The sequence below is a fragment of the Cajanus cajan genome, chromosome 11, assembly GCF_000230855.2.
Source record: "Cajanus cajan strain Asha chromosome 11, NIPB_CcT2T_4, whole genome shotgun sequence".
Lineage (NCBI taxonomy): Eukaryota > Viridiplantae > Streptophyta > Magnoliopsida > Fabales > Fabaceae > Cajanus > Cajanus cajan.
The window spans coordinates 39,112,137-39,133,053 of record NC_138527.1 but is presented as its reverse complement, the minus strand read 5'-3'; the positions used below and the strand labels follow the sequence as shown (position 1 = coordinate 39,133,053).

At 31.4% G+C, this 20,917-nt stretch overlaps 3 protein-coding genes and 1 long non-coding RNA gene across 4 annotated transcripts; 3 read left to right on the top strand and 1 right to left on the bottom strand.

The window, feature by feature from the left end:
- The first annotated feature begins 1,960 nt into the window (after positions 1-1,960).
- Positions 1,961-4,333, top strand: LOC109800678 (CASP-like protein ARALYDRAFT_485429). Its single transcript, XM_020361501.3, has 3 exons — positions 1,961-2,491; positions 3,721-3,853; positions 3,943-4,333. Exons 1-3 carry the CDS (start codon positions 2,355-2,357, stop codon positions 4,135-4,137), a joined length of 465 nt encoding a protein of 154 aa, XP_020217090.1. The 5' UTR covers positions 1,961-2,354; the 3' UTR covers positions 4,138-4,333.
- A 1,185-nt stretch (positions 4,334-5,518) lies between these two features.
- LOC109801180 (pentatricopeptide repeat-containing protein At2g22410, mitochondrial) lies at positions 5,519-7,273 on the top strand. The gene has a single exon (XM_020362186.3). The coding sequence runs from the start codon at positions 5,519-5,521 to the stop codon at positions 7,271-7,273; it is 1,755 nt and encodes a 584-aa protein (XP_020217775.2).
- Positions 7,274-7,540: 267 nt separating this feature from the next.
- LOC114915996 (uncharacterized) lies at positions 7,541-11,589 on the bottom strand. Its single transcript, XR_003804301.2, has 4 exons — positions 11,095-11,589; positions 10,122-10,172; positions 8,314-8,459; positions 7,541-8,117 (listed from the first exon to the last, which is right to left on the bottom strand). It is a non-coding gene; the product is annotated as an uncharacterized LOC114915996 (long non-coding RNA).
- Positions 11,590-15,785: 4,196 nt separating this feature from the next.
- Positions 15,786-16,421, top strand: LOC109801308 (uncharacterized). Its single transcript, XM_020362348.3, has one exon. The coding sequence runs from the start codon at positions 15,816-15,818 to the stop codon at positions 16,296-16,298; it is 483 nt and encodes a 160-aa protein (XP_020217937.1). The 5' UTR covers positions 15,786-15,815; the 3' UTR covers positions 16,299-16,421.
- Positions 16,422-20,917: the final 4,496 nt, after the last annotated feature.

The following is a 20,917-nucleotide window of genomic DNA, read 5'->3' as shown; positions in this document are numbered from 1 at the left end:
TTAAAAGTGTTTTTTCTACTAGTGAATAAACTAGTTGCTTGAAGAGACAAGTCAAATAACACTTAAGTTTGAGTCAGAAATAGCTTGGGAAAAAATAGTTGTATCTTTGTATAAGATAGTGAAACTTGATATTGGTTGGATCAAGAACTAGATGTAATCTTAGTAATAAAGACAAACCCGTATAAAAATCTTTTGTGTTCAGTTTCTTAATTAATTCTTTGTCCGCACTTCATTGTTAAGTTACTACTTTACTATTTTCAAAAAATGAATTTTTGACTAACATTATTCAACTTCCTTTCCAGTGTCTCTCTTTTCTTCACACTTTGTTACAAGCTTTTAATTCCATAATTTTATAAATTACTTACATTTAATGTTAAACAATTTTAAATATATTTAATCATCTATTTAGTACCAAAATTACATCAAACAATTATAACTCAAATTCTTATGAATTCAATAACTTGAACTTTTGTTGAATTTACTACCGATAACAATTAGTGTACTTGCCAAATGCATTTCAAATAGTAAAGAAAATAATTTTTGAATAGTAGAATTTATTCATATTGAATGTTCTTAATACATCTCAAGTTGTTTAGAATAAAAACAGTGCTTGATTTATATTTGCTTGAGGACAAGAAAGATTATAAGTTTGATGTATTTTGATAATTGTCGAATATGTCTACAATTTTTTATCTAATTTAGACAATTATTAAATATATCTTATGCTTAAAGTTTTTTTTAATGAAAGATTCAATCCAAGCTCGTTCCAAGCCAACCAACTAGGCGCTTTGAACGAACTTCTTCAAAGGAATTTGCTTAAAGTGATGCAACTATTCTGTGACTTCTTGGACTAACTCACTTCACACTAATATGTTTCATGTTTATTTTTAATACATTAAATCTCTGCTATTTGGTTGGTGTATTACTGCATTTATCTATTTGAATGTTAATATTTTGTTAAAAAGTGCAACATTGAATGTTGATTTTGATTTTTTTGGGTAAATCTCCCTTTTTTCTGTAAATTAAGATTTTAGTTTAGAAAATTTGATGTTGTTACACATGTATTCATATTCATTTTTTTTATATATTCTTTTTCTTTCTTAGGTTGCAAAACCTTAAAAAAGAAAGAAAAAAGAAAAGGAAAAGATATCTTGAATTTGAAATTTTTTTTTTCATTTTTTAAAAGAAGTTCAAAATTTTATTTGATTTGTGAACCGATCTATTTATCTACAGACTTTGCGAGATGGACTCAAGCTGAAAAATTTGAACAACTATTTTCACAAATTAAGTTTATTTGACGTGTTAAAAGTGCAAGTTTCACATGTCGAACCTTGAATGACTTAGACCTTAAGGTAGATAAGTTCATATATCCATCTCTACTTACTATTATTATACAAAAGAAATGTTCATGCACACATCTCAAACAATTTTTTTTTATCAATAACAATTACAATAATAACATTATAACTCAAACTTAGAACTTTGTGTATATTAACTTAGTGCTCCATAAAAAAATATGGATAGAAGAATGAATACTATTGTATCTTAATATTTCTAATCAAACGTTGATAAATAATAAGAAAAGTAAGAGAATATATGATTAATTATGAGATTTTTTTCTATTTTATTTTTTTAATAATCAATATGTAATATATTAAAAAAGTCGTTGGACAAAAAATAATCACAATATCATGAATGAATTTTTTTTTTTTTATAAACATGATCTCCGTAAACACAATATTCTAAAATTAATAATAAAAGAATAATTTGAATTTATAGACGTAACTTATGATGATCAAACATTATCGAGATCAGTCTTTAATTAAGTAAATTGAAACATATCCACCTCATATGAAAAAAAAAGAAGAAGAAGAAGAAGAGAGAATGTATTAGAATTAAATAAAGAAAATTAAATGAATTTAGTCCAATTGGCATTTGGCAGTGAGTGCATGATTAAGAGGCGGGTATCCGAATACAACCCGTGTTGGCGCCGACGGAACACAGTCTACGTACTCGACAGACAACCATATACTTATCAATTCCATCCCTGCCTCTCTATAACAATTCACTACTCTTCATTTCCTTTAGCAATTCACCATCAAACTAAATCAAGAATAAAATTAATTACTATTTTGTCTCTGTCACCGTGTCTTATGCTCCTCTTTTTCTTTCCATATTTATATTCGTTTCACATTCATATTCTCAGCTTACCTGTTCCCTTGTTTTCATTTTATTTATTTCCCTTTTTGTTTTATTACCATTTTTTTTTCCGCTAATTGGTTTTCATGTTAGGAGGAAAATCTGGGCATGTTTCATAAGCCTATCTCACAGGAACAACACTAAGGAGGTGAGTGATGGAGGAATTGGAGTTGTCAGGGGCGTTTGGCACCAGCGCCAGCTTGGCTCTTCGTTTGGGTCAGACCGTTTTCTCATCTTCTTCCCTTCTCATCATGTGCTTAGACGTTGGCTTCTACTCCTACACTGCTTTCTGGTAATTCACTTCTACACACTTAAAATGATTTCTCATCTTTTCATTGATACAAAGTAGAATTGCTTATTGATTTATTGATTTTTAAACATATGCACTGCTACCTGAAATCAACCAATCAATGATTCCTATAGACTATAGAGAGTGGTACTGGTACCACAGCAAGGGAAAGTGGCCAAACTTAAAGAATCATTTGATCCTCCAGTAGGCCACCTATCTGTCTTTCCTTACCAAAGGACTTGTACCTCCTAGTGTACCCCAAAAACATGAGCAGAGATAGGGTGTGTTTCTCTTGTTATGCTATTGAAAGTTAGAATTTGTAAAGGTAAATCAATGTTGGTATGTTGCAGATCCATTATTTATACTGTTTTGAGAACAGGAGCAGCAGTATAGAAACAAGAAATTACAACTAGGGACCTTGAAAGAAAGTTTATACATGTCAATTGGGAAAAAATTACATTCAAGTAGCGTACTAACACATTGCCAGGCATAAACTCCGGATATTTTGAAAATTAGTAGGATTTAGGGAAGGGGAGAGAACGAATTTGTTCTAATTTTTTTAACTTATATTTAACCTTTCATTAGGAAAGGTTAATACAAAGTTGGAGTTGCCAACATCTTTTAGGTTCCCATTTGATTGTTCCTGTATGTAGAATCTCCTCTAAAATAACTCAACGGCAGTCTAAATCTAGAACGTTCAAATAGTATAATCTAGTGCATCTCAACTCTTAAGCTGAGTTATAAATCTGACTTCCTCAATGGATTCATGGGTGCAATGTCTGTCTAGGCAATAGTTACTGACGAAGTGCGAGAAGGCTAAGCTGTCTGCCACCTCAAGTCAGAATATTTCCAGCCTTGAACACAAAATATGGGAAGATTGTCAAGTTTACCACCCTGGTCGAAATATTTCTGAGAAGGTACAAGAATCAATGGAATTGTATGATGGCAAAGGAAGAGAGGGGTTCCAAATTTTAAATTTTATCTGTCCCATTAAAATCATATACTGACATGATTTGTCTGTGATAAAAGAGCTCCAGTCCTTGTGCTATGTTAGTCCATGTACAATTTCATAATTGAAAACAGAAATAAAACAATTTAGGCATATGCATGTCATTATATTTTAAGAACTTATATTGGCGTGTCTTGAAGTTTATTGTCAAGGTTATCATAAATGCATGTGCCTCACCTGGGGAATTTTAACTTTTGTCTTTATACATGATATTATTCAACAGCTATTTGGTAACAGTCATGGGTTTGGTAATTCCATGGAGCATAACATTATTGGTGGTAGATGCTTACTCTGTCTTCATACGACATTTACCGGTTCAACGAAGGCTCATAATCATAATCTTTTTTGGAGACATGGTACGTGCATCTTGTTTCTGATCCAAGACTTAGAGACCTTATTGTTGCCATACTACTAAGTCACTAAGGATATTTTTTCTTTACTCCAGATTTTGTCATGTCTGTCACTAGCTGCAGCATGTTCTACAGCCAGTATCGCAGATCTTCTGCGTGAAGCTGGTGGATCACATTGCCCATCGAAGTTATGTGAGAGATATCAAATGTCTGCTGCTATGGCCTTCTTGTCTTGGTTTCTTTCATCTGTTTCCTTTCTTTTTAATTTTTGGCTTTTCTCTACTCTGTAAAATATCTAGCTTGCTGCTGATCTGTAGATGGATGAAAAGGGTGCAAATGACAAAGTCATTTCCTCTTAGGGATGTATATTCTTTGTTCCCTGTGAATAAAATTTTTGATGACTGTTGTGATTACTCAACACTCAACAATGTAATAGTTGCTATTTCAATGCAAGGGAAATATATGTAAGTTTTATTTCATGGATAACAGATGAGACTTGGGAGACTCGATCCTGAATCTGATGAGGACAGTTTGTTGCAATTTGCAAAGCCTAGATGATTTATGACATTATACTAAATAGCATGACGTTGCTTATGTGCACGCCTGCAATTTATTAGCTATAATGATATTATTTCTAATTGGAAAAGTAAAATATTATTTCTAAGTGGTATTTATTATATTGTCGTATCCAACAATTAATATTGAATCTTCACAAATCCGGTTAATTTCTATTACTACGGTTCTTATTTGAGTGTATAACATTGGTATTTGAAAAAACTTGTATTTCCACATGATAGCTGCAGAACTTGAAATAGCATAAAAAAGTATAAGTTTTCTATGAGTACAATTAATTGCTTAAATGACATAATTCAACTTTGAACGACAAACATGCGACAACAAATAGACACCCAAACCAACTTTTTAATGTCGTCATCCTTCTAAGTTTTATCTTTTGTATAATTTGCGATTATACACAAATTGAAAATTTTGTTATCAATCGTTTTTGTTTTCTCAGTCAAATAAACTTTTGAATTAACCCTTAATGCATCATATTCTTTGACAACTACACATCATACGCACACCACACCGACACACGAAGAGAGTCAGTATTGTCAAAAAAGTGATTACCAAAGTACATGGAACAATTAAAACTTGTTAGTTTAAACCACTCGCAATTTGTATTTTTTTAATAAAAACATAATTTGATATTTAAATATAAAATTATGAATGTAAGTACTATATTATTCCTATAAAACATCCAAAAGAGTTATACTTTTTGTATTACATAAAGAAAATATATATCTGGACCAAGAAAATCTCAGACACCCATAATTTTTTAATTAACAACAGAAAATGAATATATAGGATTGGTAGACGAACTTTGGGTAGATTTGTACCTGGGTTGATTTGATGTCCTCTGTTCTGAAATTGAAAACCGCGAGCATTGGTTCCCGCCTGTTTTGGTTTAGCTCCCTACAATCACAAACGCAAACACAAATCAGCAAAAACATATGGCACAAGTTGAAGTCACCCACTCACCAAACCCTTCACCATCTTTTAGACCAATGTTCCTCCATCAGACAACTCAAAATTCTCCATTCCCAGATCATCCTCCATGGACTTGCTGCCCAAGTTCTCACACTAGGCAAGCTAGTCTCTCTCTGCGTCCAAATGGGAGATCTCCCTTACGCACACCTCCTGTTTGATCAAATTCCCCAACCCAATAAATTCATGTACAATCATTTAATAAGGGGCTATTCGAATATTGATGACCCAATGAAGTCTTTGTTGCTCTTCCATCAAATGATGAGTGCCGGCCTTATGCCAAACCAATTCACCTTCCCCTTTGTTCTCAAAGCTTGTGCTAACAAACCCTTCTATTGGGAAGCTGTTGTTATTCATGCTCAGGCTATTAAGCTCGGAATGGGGCCTCATGCATGTGTGCAAAATGCAATTTTGACTGTCTATGTTTCTTGTCGTCTGATACCAAGTGCACGGCAAGTGTTTGATGATATTCCTGACAAGACACTTGTCTCCTGGAATTCCATGATTGCCGGGTATTCTAAAATGGGCACTTGCAACGAAGCCGTTTTTTTGTTTCAAGAAATGCAGCACCTAGGTGTGGAGCCTGATGTGTTCACCTTGGTTAGCTTGCTTTCTGTTTCCTCAAAGCATGGTAATTTGGATTTGGGAAGATTTGTGCATCTTTATATTGTTATTTCTGGAATTGAAATAGATTCGATTGTGATCAATGCGCTCATAGATATGTATGCCAAGTGCGGGCATTTGCAATGTGCTAAACGTATTTTTGATAGAATGCTTGATAAAAATGTTGTTTCTTGGACTTGCATGGTTAATGCTTATGCTAATCATGGGCTTGTTGATGATGCTGTGCAAATTTTTAATCAGATGCCGGTGAAGAATGTGGTTTCTTGGAATTCAATAATTTGGTGCCATGTTCAAGAGGGATTGTACACAGAAGCTGTGGAACTTTTCTACAGGATGTGTATTTCAGGTGTGACACCTGACGATGGTACTATTGTTAGCATCCTTTCATGCTGCAGTCACTTGGGTGATCTAGCATTGGGAAAACAAGCCCATAGTTACATTTGTGACAACAATATTACAGTGAGTGTGACGCTTTGTAACTCCCTAATAGGCATGTATGCAAAATGTGGTGCTCTTCAGACTGCGATGGACATCTTCTTGGGGATGCCTGAGAAGAATGTGGTGTCGTGGAACGTTATTATTGGAGCACTTGCTCTGCATGGTTTTGGAGGAGAGGCAATTGAGATGTTCAAGAGGATGCAAGCTAGTGGGCTGTGTCCTGATGAGATTACCTTCACAGGGTTACTTTCTGCTTGTAGTCACAGTGGACTTGTGGACATGGGGCGATATTACTTTGACATAATGAGTTCTACTTTTGGGATTTCTCCTAATGTGGAACATTATGCATGCATGGTGGATCTTTTAGGTCGTGGAGGGTTCCTAGGAGAAGCAATAACCGTAATACAAAATATGCCTGTCAAACCTGATGTTGTTGTTTGGGGTGCTTTGCTTAGTGCTTGTAGGACCTACGGGAATATAGAGATTGCTAAGCAAATCATGAAGCAGCTGCTGGAGTTGGGACGTTATGACTCTGGCCTTTATGTGCTTCTCTCAAACATGTATTCAGAATCTCAAAGATGGGATGACATGAAAAAGATCAGGAAAATAATGGATGACAGGGGTATACAAAAGTGTAGGGCGATTAGCTTCATTGAAATCGATGGCTGTTGCTATCAATTCATGGTGGATGACAAAAGGCATGGTGCTTCGACCAGTATATACTCCATGCTGGATCAATTAATGGATCATCTAAAGTCTGTAGGATATTCATGTAAATCTTCTGATGGCCAGGAAATATATTACTCTAGCAATCTTTAGTTCAGCATCATCAAGTTTAATGGATGGAATGGTAACTACATAAAATGAAGTAATCATTTCATTTCAAGTACTAAGTTTTTCGAGCCTTCTGTTTCTTTCTGTCTGATATCAAAATTAATTTAAATGACAAATGTCGTCTTCTATTGGGAAAAAAAAACTTATATAAACCATTAAGGTATTATGTCTTAGTATCTTTTAAAATTTGGTGAAATGAATTTAAAATTGTTAAATAGAGACGTTTACTTCTCTTTACTTATATTTTACTGCGATAATATGGAAATAAGAGTTGTTTATATGTACGAGCTTAGATTCATTATTCGACGTGGTTGAAATGTTGATATACATTGTATTTGTAATTAAAGCCCGGATGTGTTTCCTATAGTAACTCATCTTTTGCACAATCAAAATCTTCAAATAATTGTCCCAAGAGGATTGTTAATAGAATATATTTTATTGTTTCTTTGACTCAAATGCGTGTTTCCGTTGGCATGCATGGATACTAAATAATTTGTTGAAATCAGTTTGAATAAAAGTATCTATTTCTTCATAAAGAAGCTAAACACCAACCCAGTCTGCGGGGTTCAAACTTCTTACACTCTAAGCATTATGTTGCATAATTTACTCAAAATAAATCAATGAATATTTGAAGCAGCGTGCGGGTTTACGTGCTTCAAGCCTTCAACATTCATATACTCATAATTTAAAGGGGAAATGCTTCATGCTTGCTTGTGGAGAGAAAATCCTCCTGTTAAATAATAAGACTATTTATTATATTGATGTATCTTGGCCAAATTATTGGATTTGGAAGCATACAAGTGTTGGCGTAGCATATGATCAACTCCACCTGCCGGCAGTAAGACATTAAGCATAATAATATATTTTGTACTTAGACTTAAAAAAAGCCACAAACAACAACACTAATCTTTGTTATGTCAGTCTATTAGATTTTCAAGTCCCATGATATTATGACATTTCGACATTGCTTTTTGTATCTTTGGTCGAATCAGATATTTGATTATAAAATTGGGCATAGCCATTACCATGAAACTTCCTTCTGTTCAACACTTTTTGCCAGCAACGTTGGCGTGCCCAAATTTTGACTCCAAAATTCAGGAGACTTTGGAATAGTCAATTGAACAGTACAACATGAGTACCATTGCGCCAACATCCCACATCGATAACGTATCTGCGGATGCCATGCATTAGATTTCTTCATTCAATGCATCGTGCGCACATGACCAATCAGACAGAAGAAATACATGAATCATCCACGATTCCTATATATTTCTATTGATCACCTTTTAAGAACACCGTCCCAGAATGACAACAACCAAAAAAACATTGTTAAGGAACATTGTTAACGTACAATTTGAATATTAAATTAATCGTTCAACCAAAAAAGCATTAAATAAAGTAACGATCACTTAATTTAAATATGAGTTAAATTAAGAACCAATCAAATTAGAAAGAGCTCTAAAAATGATGTCCCAGTATATCAAACCCAAACCTAAGGGGACGTTTCACTACATAGTACTTTCCTCAAAATGACGTCAGTAACGTTAGTTTCTTACGTTTATTATGTTATTTAAAAATTAATATTTTTGAAAATAATTTTTGCATAAATTTTTTCCAAAAATATTTTCATGGAGAGAGAAAATTAACTTTCTCAAAGTAAAAATAAAATTTTAAATCTAACATAAAAAAAATGTTAGTTTTTCATGTTTGATTTGTTATTTAAAAAATAACATTTTTAGAAACATTATATTCAAGAATGATTTTTCATAGATTTTTCCCAATTGAGAGATGAGAAACTAATTTTTTTGAAATAAAAATAAAATTTTAATGTGATAAAAATATTATGTTAGATTTATTTACATAATACAATAAAAAAATTATTGATTCTTAGATAAAATTTATAAATATTTATGACTAACCGAATATATTTTTATCATTCTTAGAAATTACAATTCTTAAAATTTATGATTTCTAGCATGAAAAAAGTTTGCAATGAAGAGAAAAAGAATAGAAAAAGGTCAATAAAAACTCTAAGATTCAATGAATGCAATATGAATGTCTTCAAAGTTCAAACTCCTTGCTTCTCCCTCACCACTAAGGTTGTGTTTGGATTGAAGGATGGATTTGGGGGAGTGGAAAAGGAAATATTTGAAAAGAAAGAGAGTGGAAAGTGAAGTTGTTTGGATTAAGGGAAAAATAGTAGAAAGTGATTGGAAAATTTGTGAGAATTTATGTAGAAATTGATTGATGTGATAGATAAAAATTAAAAATTTAATAGATGAATATGTAATTTACACTTTTACCCTTGGATTAAAAATGAGTAGAATATTATTTATTGTAAATAATAATAATTACAATAAAATTATATTAATAGGTATAATTTAAAAAAAATAAATAAATAATGATAATAATAATAATAAATATTAGAAAAATAATAAGAATCATAATAAATAATAATGATACTAATTATAATAAATAATAATATTAATAATAATAATAATATTTATAATAATAAATAATAATAACAAAATATATTATGATAATTATATTTTCTAACATTATTTTATTAATGTTTATGAAAGTGTTATTATTTTAATTTTATAAACATGTATTACTTTATTTTTTTTTATATATTTCCACCTTTTGATGTCAATATTTAAATAATAGAATTTTCTTAATATAAAAAAATGTACAATAAAATTTTTGAAAGTTAATTAATAAATTAAATTTTTTGATAAATCATTGATATAAATTAGAATGAAATGAAGATACATTTATTAATTGTATAAGTTAATTTTTACTAATTAAAAAATTAAGAAATTTTTAACATTACAAAGTAGATGGATTTTTCTTGAACTTCTTTCTCTTGAACCGGATGTCATACCTGAAAATTATATATAAAATAACCAATAACAAATATGATGTTAAACATAAGACATATTCCATAAAACATAATTGCAAGTAATAACATTAAAATGTGTCTTTCATCATTAATATATATATATATATATATATATATATATATAACCAATGGTATAATTAGAACCAAATCAATTTTAAAAAAAATATATAACTAACCATTGATCTTAAAAATCAACGAATATTTATTTTTAATTTATTTTATTTTTTAATTATTCATAAATATATATATATATATATAAATAAATTAAATATTAATATTTTCTATCTTCTCACTTTATATATATATATATATATATATATATATATATATATATGAAAAAGAGTATTAAATAACCATTATTCATTAACAAATTAATGTAGCATTTGACAGACCCGAGAGAAATAGGATCCATGCACAAACAAAACTTTGACCCACATTATATATTATCCACATATAAACCTCACTAATGTATTATATTAAATATTGAATAGACTCCCTTCACGGGAAGGGACATTATAACAGTGACCATTTATTTATTAAAAAAAAAGTTGGCAATGGCAACCGACAATGATCAAAGTGACATAAAATTAGAGTACAAATTAATTAATTAATTAAACTAATAAAATAGAATTAAAGAAAGGGTGTGTGAGCTGATTGGATTTTATAGAATTAAAAACAAATGAACAAATGAAATTAGAAGCACAAATCTAACAACCCCACAACTCCACAACAGCGACGAGGAAGGAATGCGCCTGGAAGCAAAAATATGCCACCATAATCGATTATGTGCCATGCATAATCGATTATGCTAGCTGGGGGTTCAGTTTTTCACTGCGGTTTATCCTCCATTCTTCATTCTCATACCTCGACTACCCTCCCTAATGCATAAAGAAATGAAGCTTACCTACAATGGCTGTCCCGTCGAGAATCACTACAGCAACAACCACCCTCGCACGAGCACACAACACACACAGAGCTTCCAAGTCTCTTATAAACGCGTGACTAGTGAGACCCATTCAGCCTCATTTCAAACGCGTCATTGTGCCATTCAAATGAAGGACAAAGGCCCGTGAACCATGACAGAGATTCCTCTGCTGCATGGCACAGTCTCTGCATGCATGAGGATGGCAAAGCTTCATCTCTTTTCAGCTTTTAGGCAGGGGTATTATCGGGTTTTCTCATTTCTTACGTGGCTTTCATCTCTTTTCTTCACAACTTCGCGAGGAATGGCCACGCGGGTTCTCCCGCTTTTATTCGCTTTTCTTTCGGTGCAAATCAGCGGAAACAAATGTCAAGTTTCTTCACCTTTCGTTCGTTGTGAACAGTAAATCCCCTGAAACAAACAGGGGCTAAATTTGGTTACTTTCGAGACCCGGGACCAATGTACGTCAATAACTCTCCTAAAATGTATAGTTATATAATTCAATTTTTTTTATATAAATTAAAATAATTATATTGAATAAAAATGCTATTAGTTAAACGAAAATAGTTTTAGATATTTATTTATTACATGTTAAAAAATATTTATTATATATTTTATTTATAATATAATTTATAAATATATTTATTATAAATTTTAATTGTATTACATAAGAGATTTTTTTATATATATTTCAATGCTAAAATACTAGTTTTCAGTGGAAATAAAATGTGGAATCATATATAGTTAGATTCAACTTTCACTACAACAAAATTCATTTTTATCGACAATTATTTACCGGCAATAAATTAATTGCCTTTGTTTTATTATTTAATAAAAGTATTAGTGACTAATATATAATGGTCACTAAAAATATATTTATATCACACCAAAATTTATTATTAGCGACAATTATTTTAAGAAAAACTTTAGTCCTACATCGACTAGAAATAAGATAACTAAAGAGTATATAAATAAATAATAACTCTCACCTTACAAGTTTGTTATATAGGATTGTGTTAGACCTATAACTTATTATTCTAAATTAGTATGAGATTAATATATAATTAGAAGACAACTTTCATCTTAAAGTCTCACATCAACTAGAAATAAGGTAATTAAAAAGAATATACAAGTAGAAAGATAACTCTCATCTTACAAGTCCCACATCAACTATAGAGATAAAGTAATTATTTACTTTTACTCATCTTACAAGTCCCACATCGACTAGAAAATAAAAAATGTTATAAAAAGATATACACTTTTTTCGACCATTATAAGGGTTTTTACCAGCATTTTGAATAATTGCCGCTAAATGTTTTAGCGACACTGCATACAATGGCTAATGTGAAAATGCCGGTAAAAGATTTTGTAACAATTTTTATTGCCACTAAAAGTCATATTAAATGCCACTAAAAGTCTATTTTATTGTAGTGATTTGGAGTTAAATATTCAATAGGCAATAAGGAAAACTCAAACTAGGCAATAGGATAACCTCATCTCTCTATACCAAAACAGGCAATGGAGAGAACTCAATGAACACGATAATGCAGTCACTTTCTCTTAGAATGTATCCACTTGCACCACCGTAACTAGTATCAAAATTCAAGACAAAAACATCTTTGTGAAATATTTATCCAATCGCAAAGATCAATAACCACTCAAAAATTACACGTGAAAGAATTATTTTAACTGACTTAAAATTAATTAATATATTAAAAATAATAAATAAAAATTATAATTTTAAACAACAGGCATTTACAAAATTAATTTTAAATAATCTTTAAAATTAGTTTTATTTATAAAAATTATTATACGTAATGCTGATTTCAAAAAATTGAGTGTTAAATAAATAAAGGAATTAAAAATATTCTTTAAAGTAAATAACTTATTAAAAAACATTAATCTAACACGTAGTTTTATTAAGAAAATTATACATCTTACAATATTAATTAAGTGCATAATATAGTTTTAGAAAGCACAAGTATAGTTATATATAGTGTTATTTTTTTCTATAAAAAATTAAAATAATTTCTTTAACTATCAATTACAAATTTTATTAATTGCAATTTTTTATATATATCAAACTTAGATGTAATATATTATTCAGTGTAAATTTTTTTTATTTAAAAATATTTTATATTTTTTTAGTGTCGTTTAATAATATAAAATTGAAAGAGAATTCTAATGATCAAAAATTAAAAGAAAATTCTTTTCATAAATAAAAAATAAATAAATTGAATGACAGTTAAAACATGAACATAAAATCCTTTATTTTAAAATCGTTTAAAAATATAAAATAAAATCAAGTGTTAAGATACCTATAAATATAAAATAAAAAGTATATTCTATATTTTTTTTTAAAATATGAGAGACTAAAAAAATTAACTTTTTCTTAATTAGGAGGTAATTGTACTTCTAAACTATCCTAGTATCCCGCGACTCTGATTATATAGTACACCCATTTTCTACAAATGACTTTTTTTTATGAAAATTGTAACAATTGAATTTTTAATTAATCTATAAGAATGAGAGTAAATATATAAACAGAGAGAGAAAAAGGTTTAAAGCGAGGAAAAAAATATTTAAAGAAACAAATATATATATTTTTTATGAAATCAATTTTTAAATCAGTCGACAGTTTTTTAATTTTTTTTTAGTTTTTTTAAATAGGACTATTTTATTAAATAATACAGGTAGGTACTTTGTACAAATGTGGACCTATTGTCCTTTATAAAATTACAGTGGCTATTGATTCTCCTCCTCCCCCACCATTGTTCACGCCGGAAACGTGCCATAATACTTCCAATTCAACCTTCAAACTGTGTTCTTAAAAACATCAAAATCTAAGAAATCACTAAGAATTACACATACTGCATGTCTGTAAATGCGTCCTGAAGGAGCTGATGTGCGTCTGATTCATAAGCTACTCACAAACTTCTTGTATGTATTTGACGTGAAAATACAAGAGAAAATGCGCGTAAATAATGTAGGTCCAAACATACTGATAGTATAAATAGTACAAGTTTAAAAATAATATAAGTTTAACATCACTAAGGTTTTTTATTTTAAAAAAATATGCTTAAAAACTTTAATAACTTTTTAACAGTAATATATATGTTTTTAAATAGCTTTTCATGAATTAGAAAGAGAATCTTAAATAAAATGAAAGAAAAACTAATATAGTTATCTAATTCAATACATGTTGAAATAACTAAGAAAAGTATAAGGTAATAAATTAATGAATTTGTTATAGCGTCACAATTTTCGATTTGTAGCTAGGGATGAGAAAGGTATAAAGGAATATGATTTTGAAAATGAAAAAAGAATTATGAAGTGGACCTTCTTTCACGATATAGGGCATGATTGAGTGGGGAAGGGAATTAGTGAAGAAGCTTCATGGTATGGTTTTGGGGGGTGGGTCAGGTGGATCATTATTATATAACAACCAAATATTTTGAAGGTAGAGAATAAAGACAAGTCTTTTTGAACTACAATAAGATGATGGACCTCCAATTTACATACATCGAAAAAAGATGACTACACTTTAGTTCCCCACCGAGAACCACATAAAAGGAGGCATTCGTGTACTTTTTCCCTTTCCTTCGTAGAGAAGAATTTCTTGATCAGATTAAGAGTGAAATCAATGAAGGTAGGTGTTATATATTCTTAATCCCCTAGTATGTTTAAATATTTAATAACATAGTTTATATTTGCACATAAAAATAAAAAAAATAAAAAAAAAATGCAAAATAGTAACAGGAATGGGTGGTGGTGCCTAACGAGGCTGCAGGGGGTTCAACCCAGATCACGTTACGCCAGCTTCTGTCGGACTGTTTCTGCTTCCACAATCTTACTACTCCTCAATTATTTATCAATTATTGTCATTGTTTTATTTGTCTGATTTACAATTCCCAAAGTCCTTTTCTCCACGTGGCTTCTCTTCTGCCTTGCAACGAAGCACTATCCACTTCTCCACTTGCCACGTCCTCTTGTCGCGTCACTCTCCCCAATTTTCAAATCAAACACCCACAAAAAATAACACTATTGAATAATAATGTTGGTAAGTAGTAGCAGTAAGTTTGATACGGTAGCATTAAAATTTAAAAGTGACCCAACCATTGTTTGATTTTAAACATGTTATCGCAAAAAGCGGGACCTCTGGATTTTCTCACCTTTTACTAGCATGGCTTTTTTAACAATAAAGAAAAACAACACTAAAGTCAGTCTTGCAAATCTCTCAACATCCTCAATCTCATAATGCCTAGCGAGAGAGGCAGAGATTTATTTTGACGTGTTGGAACAAAAGTAAACGACAAAAGAAATATAAAAAAGAATGATAGTAATATTGATTGAATAAGTTTGATCCTGGTGTGGAGCGCAATGGCGTGATATTGGAATAATGGTAATTGATGTTGGATGAATGGCATTGGTGGTGAGTGGTGAGTAATGAAGGTGGAGAGCATAGGCATAGGTAGCAGGGGCAAAGTTGGTAAATAGAAAGAGGATCTGGAGTGTGGAGTATAGGGTAAAGTTGGGAAGTAGTACAACCTGTCAACACCAACTTACAGCCTGGAAAGCCATTCCTACTGTTGAAAATAAAATCCTACGTGGCAACAACTTATTCTGAGTCCTATATATATATATATATATTGTGACTTGTGAGTCCTGTATCCCAAGCTATTAGGTAGGCATTGGAGTGAGTGATGGGAAACTGCAACTCCTCAGATTCAACGCAGGTGGCCACCGCCAAGCTTGTTCTGCAAGACGGCAGGCTGCAGGAGTTTTCCTACCCGGTCAAAGTTTCATTCCTCTTGCAGAAATACCCCGCCTGCTTCATATGCAACTCCGACGAAATGGACTTCCACGACGTCGTTTCCGCAGTCCACGAGGACCACGTCTTGCAACCGGGCCACCTCTATTTCGCGCTTCCCTTGAGCCGCCTCACCCACCCTTTGCAGCCTCACGAGATGGCCGCATTGGCCGTCAAGGCAAGCTCCGCGCTCATGAAAACCGCCCACAAATGCGGTTCTCGCCGCAAACAGATTCTCCTCTCTACCGAGTACCACCCCACCTCCAAGCGCCTCTCGCCGGCGCTCTCTCTCGCCCACGCCACTCTGCATAGGAGAGGGAGGACCTCCGCCGCCAAGGGGAGGTTCGCCGCGCTGTTGAGTTCGATTCCCGAGTAGGGGTAGTTTCGGGACCAAATATACACGCCCGCTCATTTTGTTCTCTTGTATATACACAGCTTGGAAGCAATTAGATTCTTGGAGAGTTGGACTAAGTCGCAATGGATATTCATATTCCCTTTCTATGTCTCTCTCTTTTTTTTTTAAACACTCTTCCGTTTTAGGTTTTGACCGCAAAATACGTTTTTTTAACATCAAAATACGTGTTTTTGAACTCTTTTCATTCATACGAGGAAACATAAGCATGGATGGACATAGCAATTGTCCATGTCCTGTGAAAAAATAATAACTGACTTTGATCATACGCAATTGGATTTGTATTCGTTGCTGTATATGAATTAAACTACTAACGTAGAATTTTGGTTAGAAATTAGTTAAATACATTATACATAGAATGCAGTACTTAAGATAACGAGTGGCGACAAATGTGGAAAGTAGTAGCGGACAGCATAGAAAAGACTAAAGAGAAATAGAGCATGAGGTGAAATTAAAAACCGAGAGAAGGAACTTGGGATGGATGGTGAAATGAGAAAAACGACGACAGATGGGTCTCGGATGGATTACTGAAGGGTTAAATAAAGAGGCCAATTATATGATTGAGTAGGTTGACGAACGTAACCTTATCCTTATCCGATCATCGGGTATTTGTGAAAGGTTAAAATCCAAAGAGAAGGGACAAAGAAATATAATTATGCATGTAAAAGGTTGTTTTCCCCGATTTGGACTTTTCATATGGATCCAATTCGCGCAGGGGTTGACAGTGGAGGCTACTATACTTTGTACAATTAAATTATGGCGAACAATAATTTGATTGAGCGGGGTGAGAGTTGAAGAGAATGGAGAATGGGAGGTACTAGAGGACAAGGCAAGCAAGGAGAAGAAATCTTGGTTGAACCAATGAGATTTCTCCATTTTGTGTGTAAGACTAAAAGGTGTGAGAGAGTGTGGTGGAGAAGCATGGAAGGAGTACAAATGATAGGCCATGGCGGTGGCAATAAAAGGAGTCAGAGAGTGTGCGGGGTTTAGGTGAGTACTATTTGTCTGTGCTGCTGGAATTGTTTACAGCTGTAACAAGCCTGTAGCTGTACGGTGGTAATAATAATACCAAAAATATAACATCAAATTTGGCTTCCACGTCTCATGAGTATGGCTCCTCAAACGAAATGAGATGAGAGTGGCAATTTGCAGTTGCGAGCTGAGACACGAGAACTTGTGTCGGAAATTTGAATAAGGTCAAACAAAATAAGATATGTAAGAAAACAAATTGAAGTTTGGTTTTTCTTAACAAGATGCATGAATTAATTGGATGGAAAGGTGATACATAGAAAGCGTAGCGTGGTGACAATGGGAAATGCGTATCACGTAACACAACACATACCGAACCTGAATGTGGAGTGTTTGGAGCATGGCATATTGTTCTGGGCCATTCTACATTTCTATTTGGGTTAGCTGAAGAGTAATTGAGAGAATGAGGTCCCGGAAGTTTGGTAGATTAATTGCATATTAGGTTGTCACTAATTAATATGACAAGTTTATTGCATAGAGAGTGGAGACTGCTCTGCATTGTACAGCTGTCGTCATGCCATGATTTATGGCTCCCCTACAGTCATGCCCAATCCAATTTAATTTCTAACAAAATATCCGTGCAATCCATCAATTTTTTCAAAACAGATCTACAAATTATAAACTTTTACATATTTTATTTTGAATTTGAATTAACACCTATATATAAAATATATATTGGATGAAAACATTTTTAAATATTTTTTTAATGAGAGAATTTTTAGAATTTTTTAAATTTTATATTTAGTTAATTTGATTTTTATCTATCATAATTATTTATAAATTAAATTTAATATTTTTTAAAATAAATTATCAATAAATAAAAATAATTTTATGCTATAATATTGGACTATTTTGATCTATAATCAAGATCTATTATCTAAGATATTATTTGGTTTAACATTTACGGATTTTATTGAAATTTGTTATTCAAGAAATTATTTGGTAGGCAAGTAAACTATCACAATCGATAATTGAGAAGTGTTACTCGAGATATTATTTGATTTAGTTTCTATATACTTCATGCTATAGGCATGTAAACAAGTGAGTTATCTCGATCTTTAACCAAAATATGTTATTTGCGGAGTTTTTGTAAAAAAAATATTTTTCATAATTGACTGAATTTTAGTACTTAGAATAGCCCGTCATTTTCCTAAATAAAATCTTATATCGTATACTAAGTCTAATCATTAATGACCATGATTGATTATCAAAATATGTTATCCAATATAAAAACAAAATTTCCACAAAATCTCGTGATTTTAAGACCCAAGTAGACATGATAGTTAGGTATAAAATATTTATTTTAAGGCAAAGACAAGCATAATACATTTCTAAATACTTTGGATTTGAACAAATGATTAAATTATCTCTAGTGCATTTTCTATATCAAAATAAATATAAATTATTTATCATAAATCTAAAATATAATTTATATATTCAAACATAATATTTATTTATCATAAATACAAAAATAATCTTATAACTTCATATCTAATTTTGTTTTTGTTTATCATAAATATAAATAATCTTATACTACAACATAAATTATTTATCATAAGTCTAAAATATAATTTATATATTTAAAATTATCTATTTATTTAAATCTTAAGTATAATTTATATGTTTGAACATCATATTTATTTATATTATTTTAAATTTTATTTATATATATTAAACATTGAAATTTTTGGTTAACGATAAAAAAAATGAATGGATAACATGTTGTTTCTTAAGGAAATATAGATAAATAAATTAAATTACTTTTAAAAATATGCTTTGAATTAAAATAAAATAAAATAATTGAAAATACTTGACATTCGCTAAAATTAATATACACAAAATCTAATATAGACACACTCGAAATTGATAAAAAAAAATATGAGAATGTCTAAGTCGATTGTATTTTGTAACTGATAAATTTAAGAAATAAAAGAACTAATAGTGATGAAAATATTAAATATAAAGTTAAAATTAAAATAGATTAAAGGTAAGTGATTTTTAACGGAAAAATCATGTATTGGTGAAAAACGAGGGAATATTTAAAGATATTATCTTAGAAGAATAAAATTCTGATTTATTGTATATAGAGGATATATAAAACTAATCGTATTGAATGTAACATTCAAAATCAGGGGTTCGCTCGTGACCATAACTTTTGAGATTAAATATGTTATTAACATGAGCATTTTTTTTTCTTTCGAGATGGTACCCATGAGAACCCTAAAAATTACCACCAAAGTCTCTAAAAATCATTAATATTAATTACAGTCCACACAATACAACATCCTTTTAAAAAATATATGGGACGTCATGTTAACCAATTCTCTTAAGACATTGTTAAGAATTCAAAAAATAAAAAAGTTTTTATAGAAAAAATATTTCAAAATTGCACTAAACATCATGAAAAATTATGGCATGTAGTTATATGTAGGCATGGCAACGGGCGGGGCGGAGGCGGGTTTTACATTCTCTGCTCCCGCAAATTTAAACCGCCCCCGTCCCGTCGGAGATAAAATCTGGGTTCCCATCCCCGTCCTGGCGGGATTCGGGTTTTCCCGTCCTGCCCCCGCCCCTCGCTTTTGCTCCTATTTTTTTTCTTCTTTTTTTTTTAAATAAATATGAACAATTTAAAAAAAATAAAAAAAGTAAAATAATATAAATTTTTAATATAAATATTTATAATTTTGGTTTATATATATATATAAATAATTTTTTAATTATATTATTAAGCGGGGCGGATATCGGGGTGGGGGCGGGTATCGGGGCGAGGGCGGGAGCGGGAGCAGGGTAGGTATTAACATCCCCGCCCCCGCCCCCGCCCTCGATTTTTTCAATCGGGGAAAAACTCGAACCCGATAAACACGAGTTTTCTCCATCCAAATCAGGGTGGGTACCCACGGAGGCGGGTTAATGTACAGTTAAGAAACTTTTGCATTCCCATGGGATTTGTTCCAATTGAAATCGTGGGAACTAGATTATTCAGTGAACACGAGGTGGTTCTCTTTAATTCATACCAAGTAAAGCTGAGGAACAATTCCAACTGCAAAAAATTTCTAATGTGATTATCAAAGAAAGAGAATTAATAAATGTCACTAGAGTAATTAATGAATCTTATATTTCACGAACTGCGCATGTGTCGGTTGCATATTTGAAAATTCTGGTTAAATTGAGCAAGAGGCCGCATGCATATTGCATAGCAATAGCATATATATAAGCCAGGAAAAGAAAGGTGAGTAATAAAACACACCTTTAATTTACGATTACGTTAAAGTGGTGATGTGCCACCAGTATTGCGAGCCGTTAGTTTTGATATTATTGCAAGAAAGTGATAATCACACCTTTTCGAAAATTCTCAGATCTTATTCTTACTAATTGAAATTTGAGTGACGTACTCTTGCTATTTTAGGAATATGGTTTATCAAAAATAAAATGGGACTCGCATACTTAATGAACAAAATGCCTAGGCCTGACTGTTTAAATTGAACCTTTTATTTTTTTTTCCACAACTAGGTTTAAGAGAAGAAATGGCTCTATCTTTTCTCCCATTGATTAAT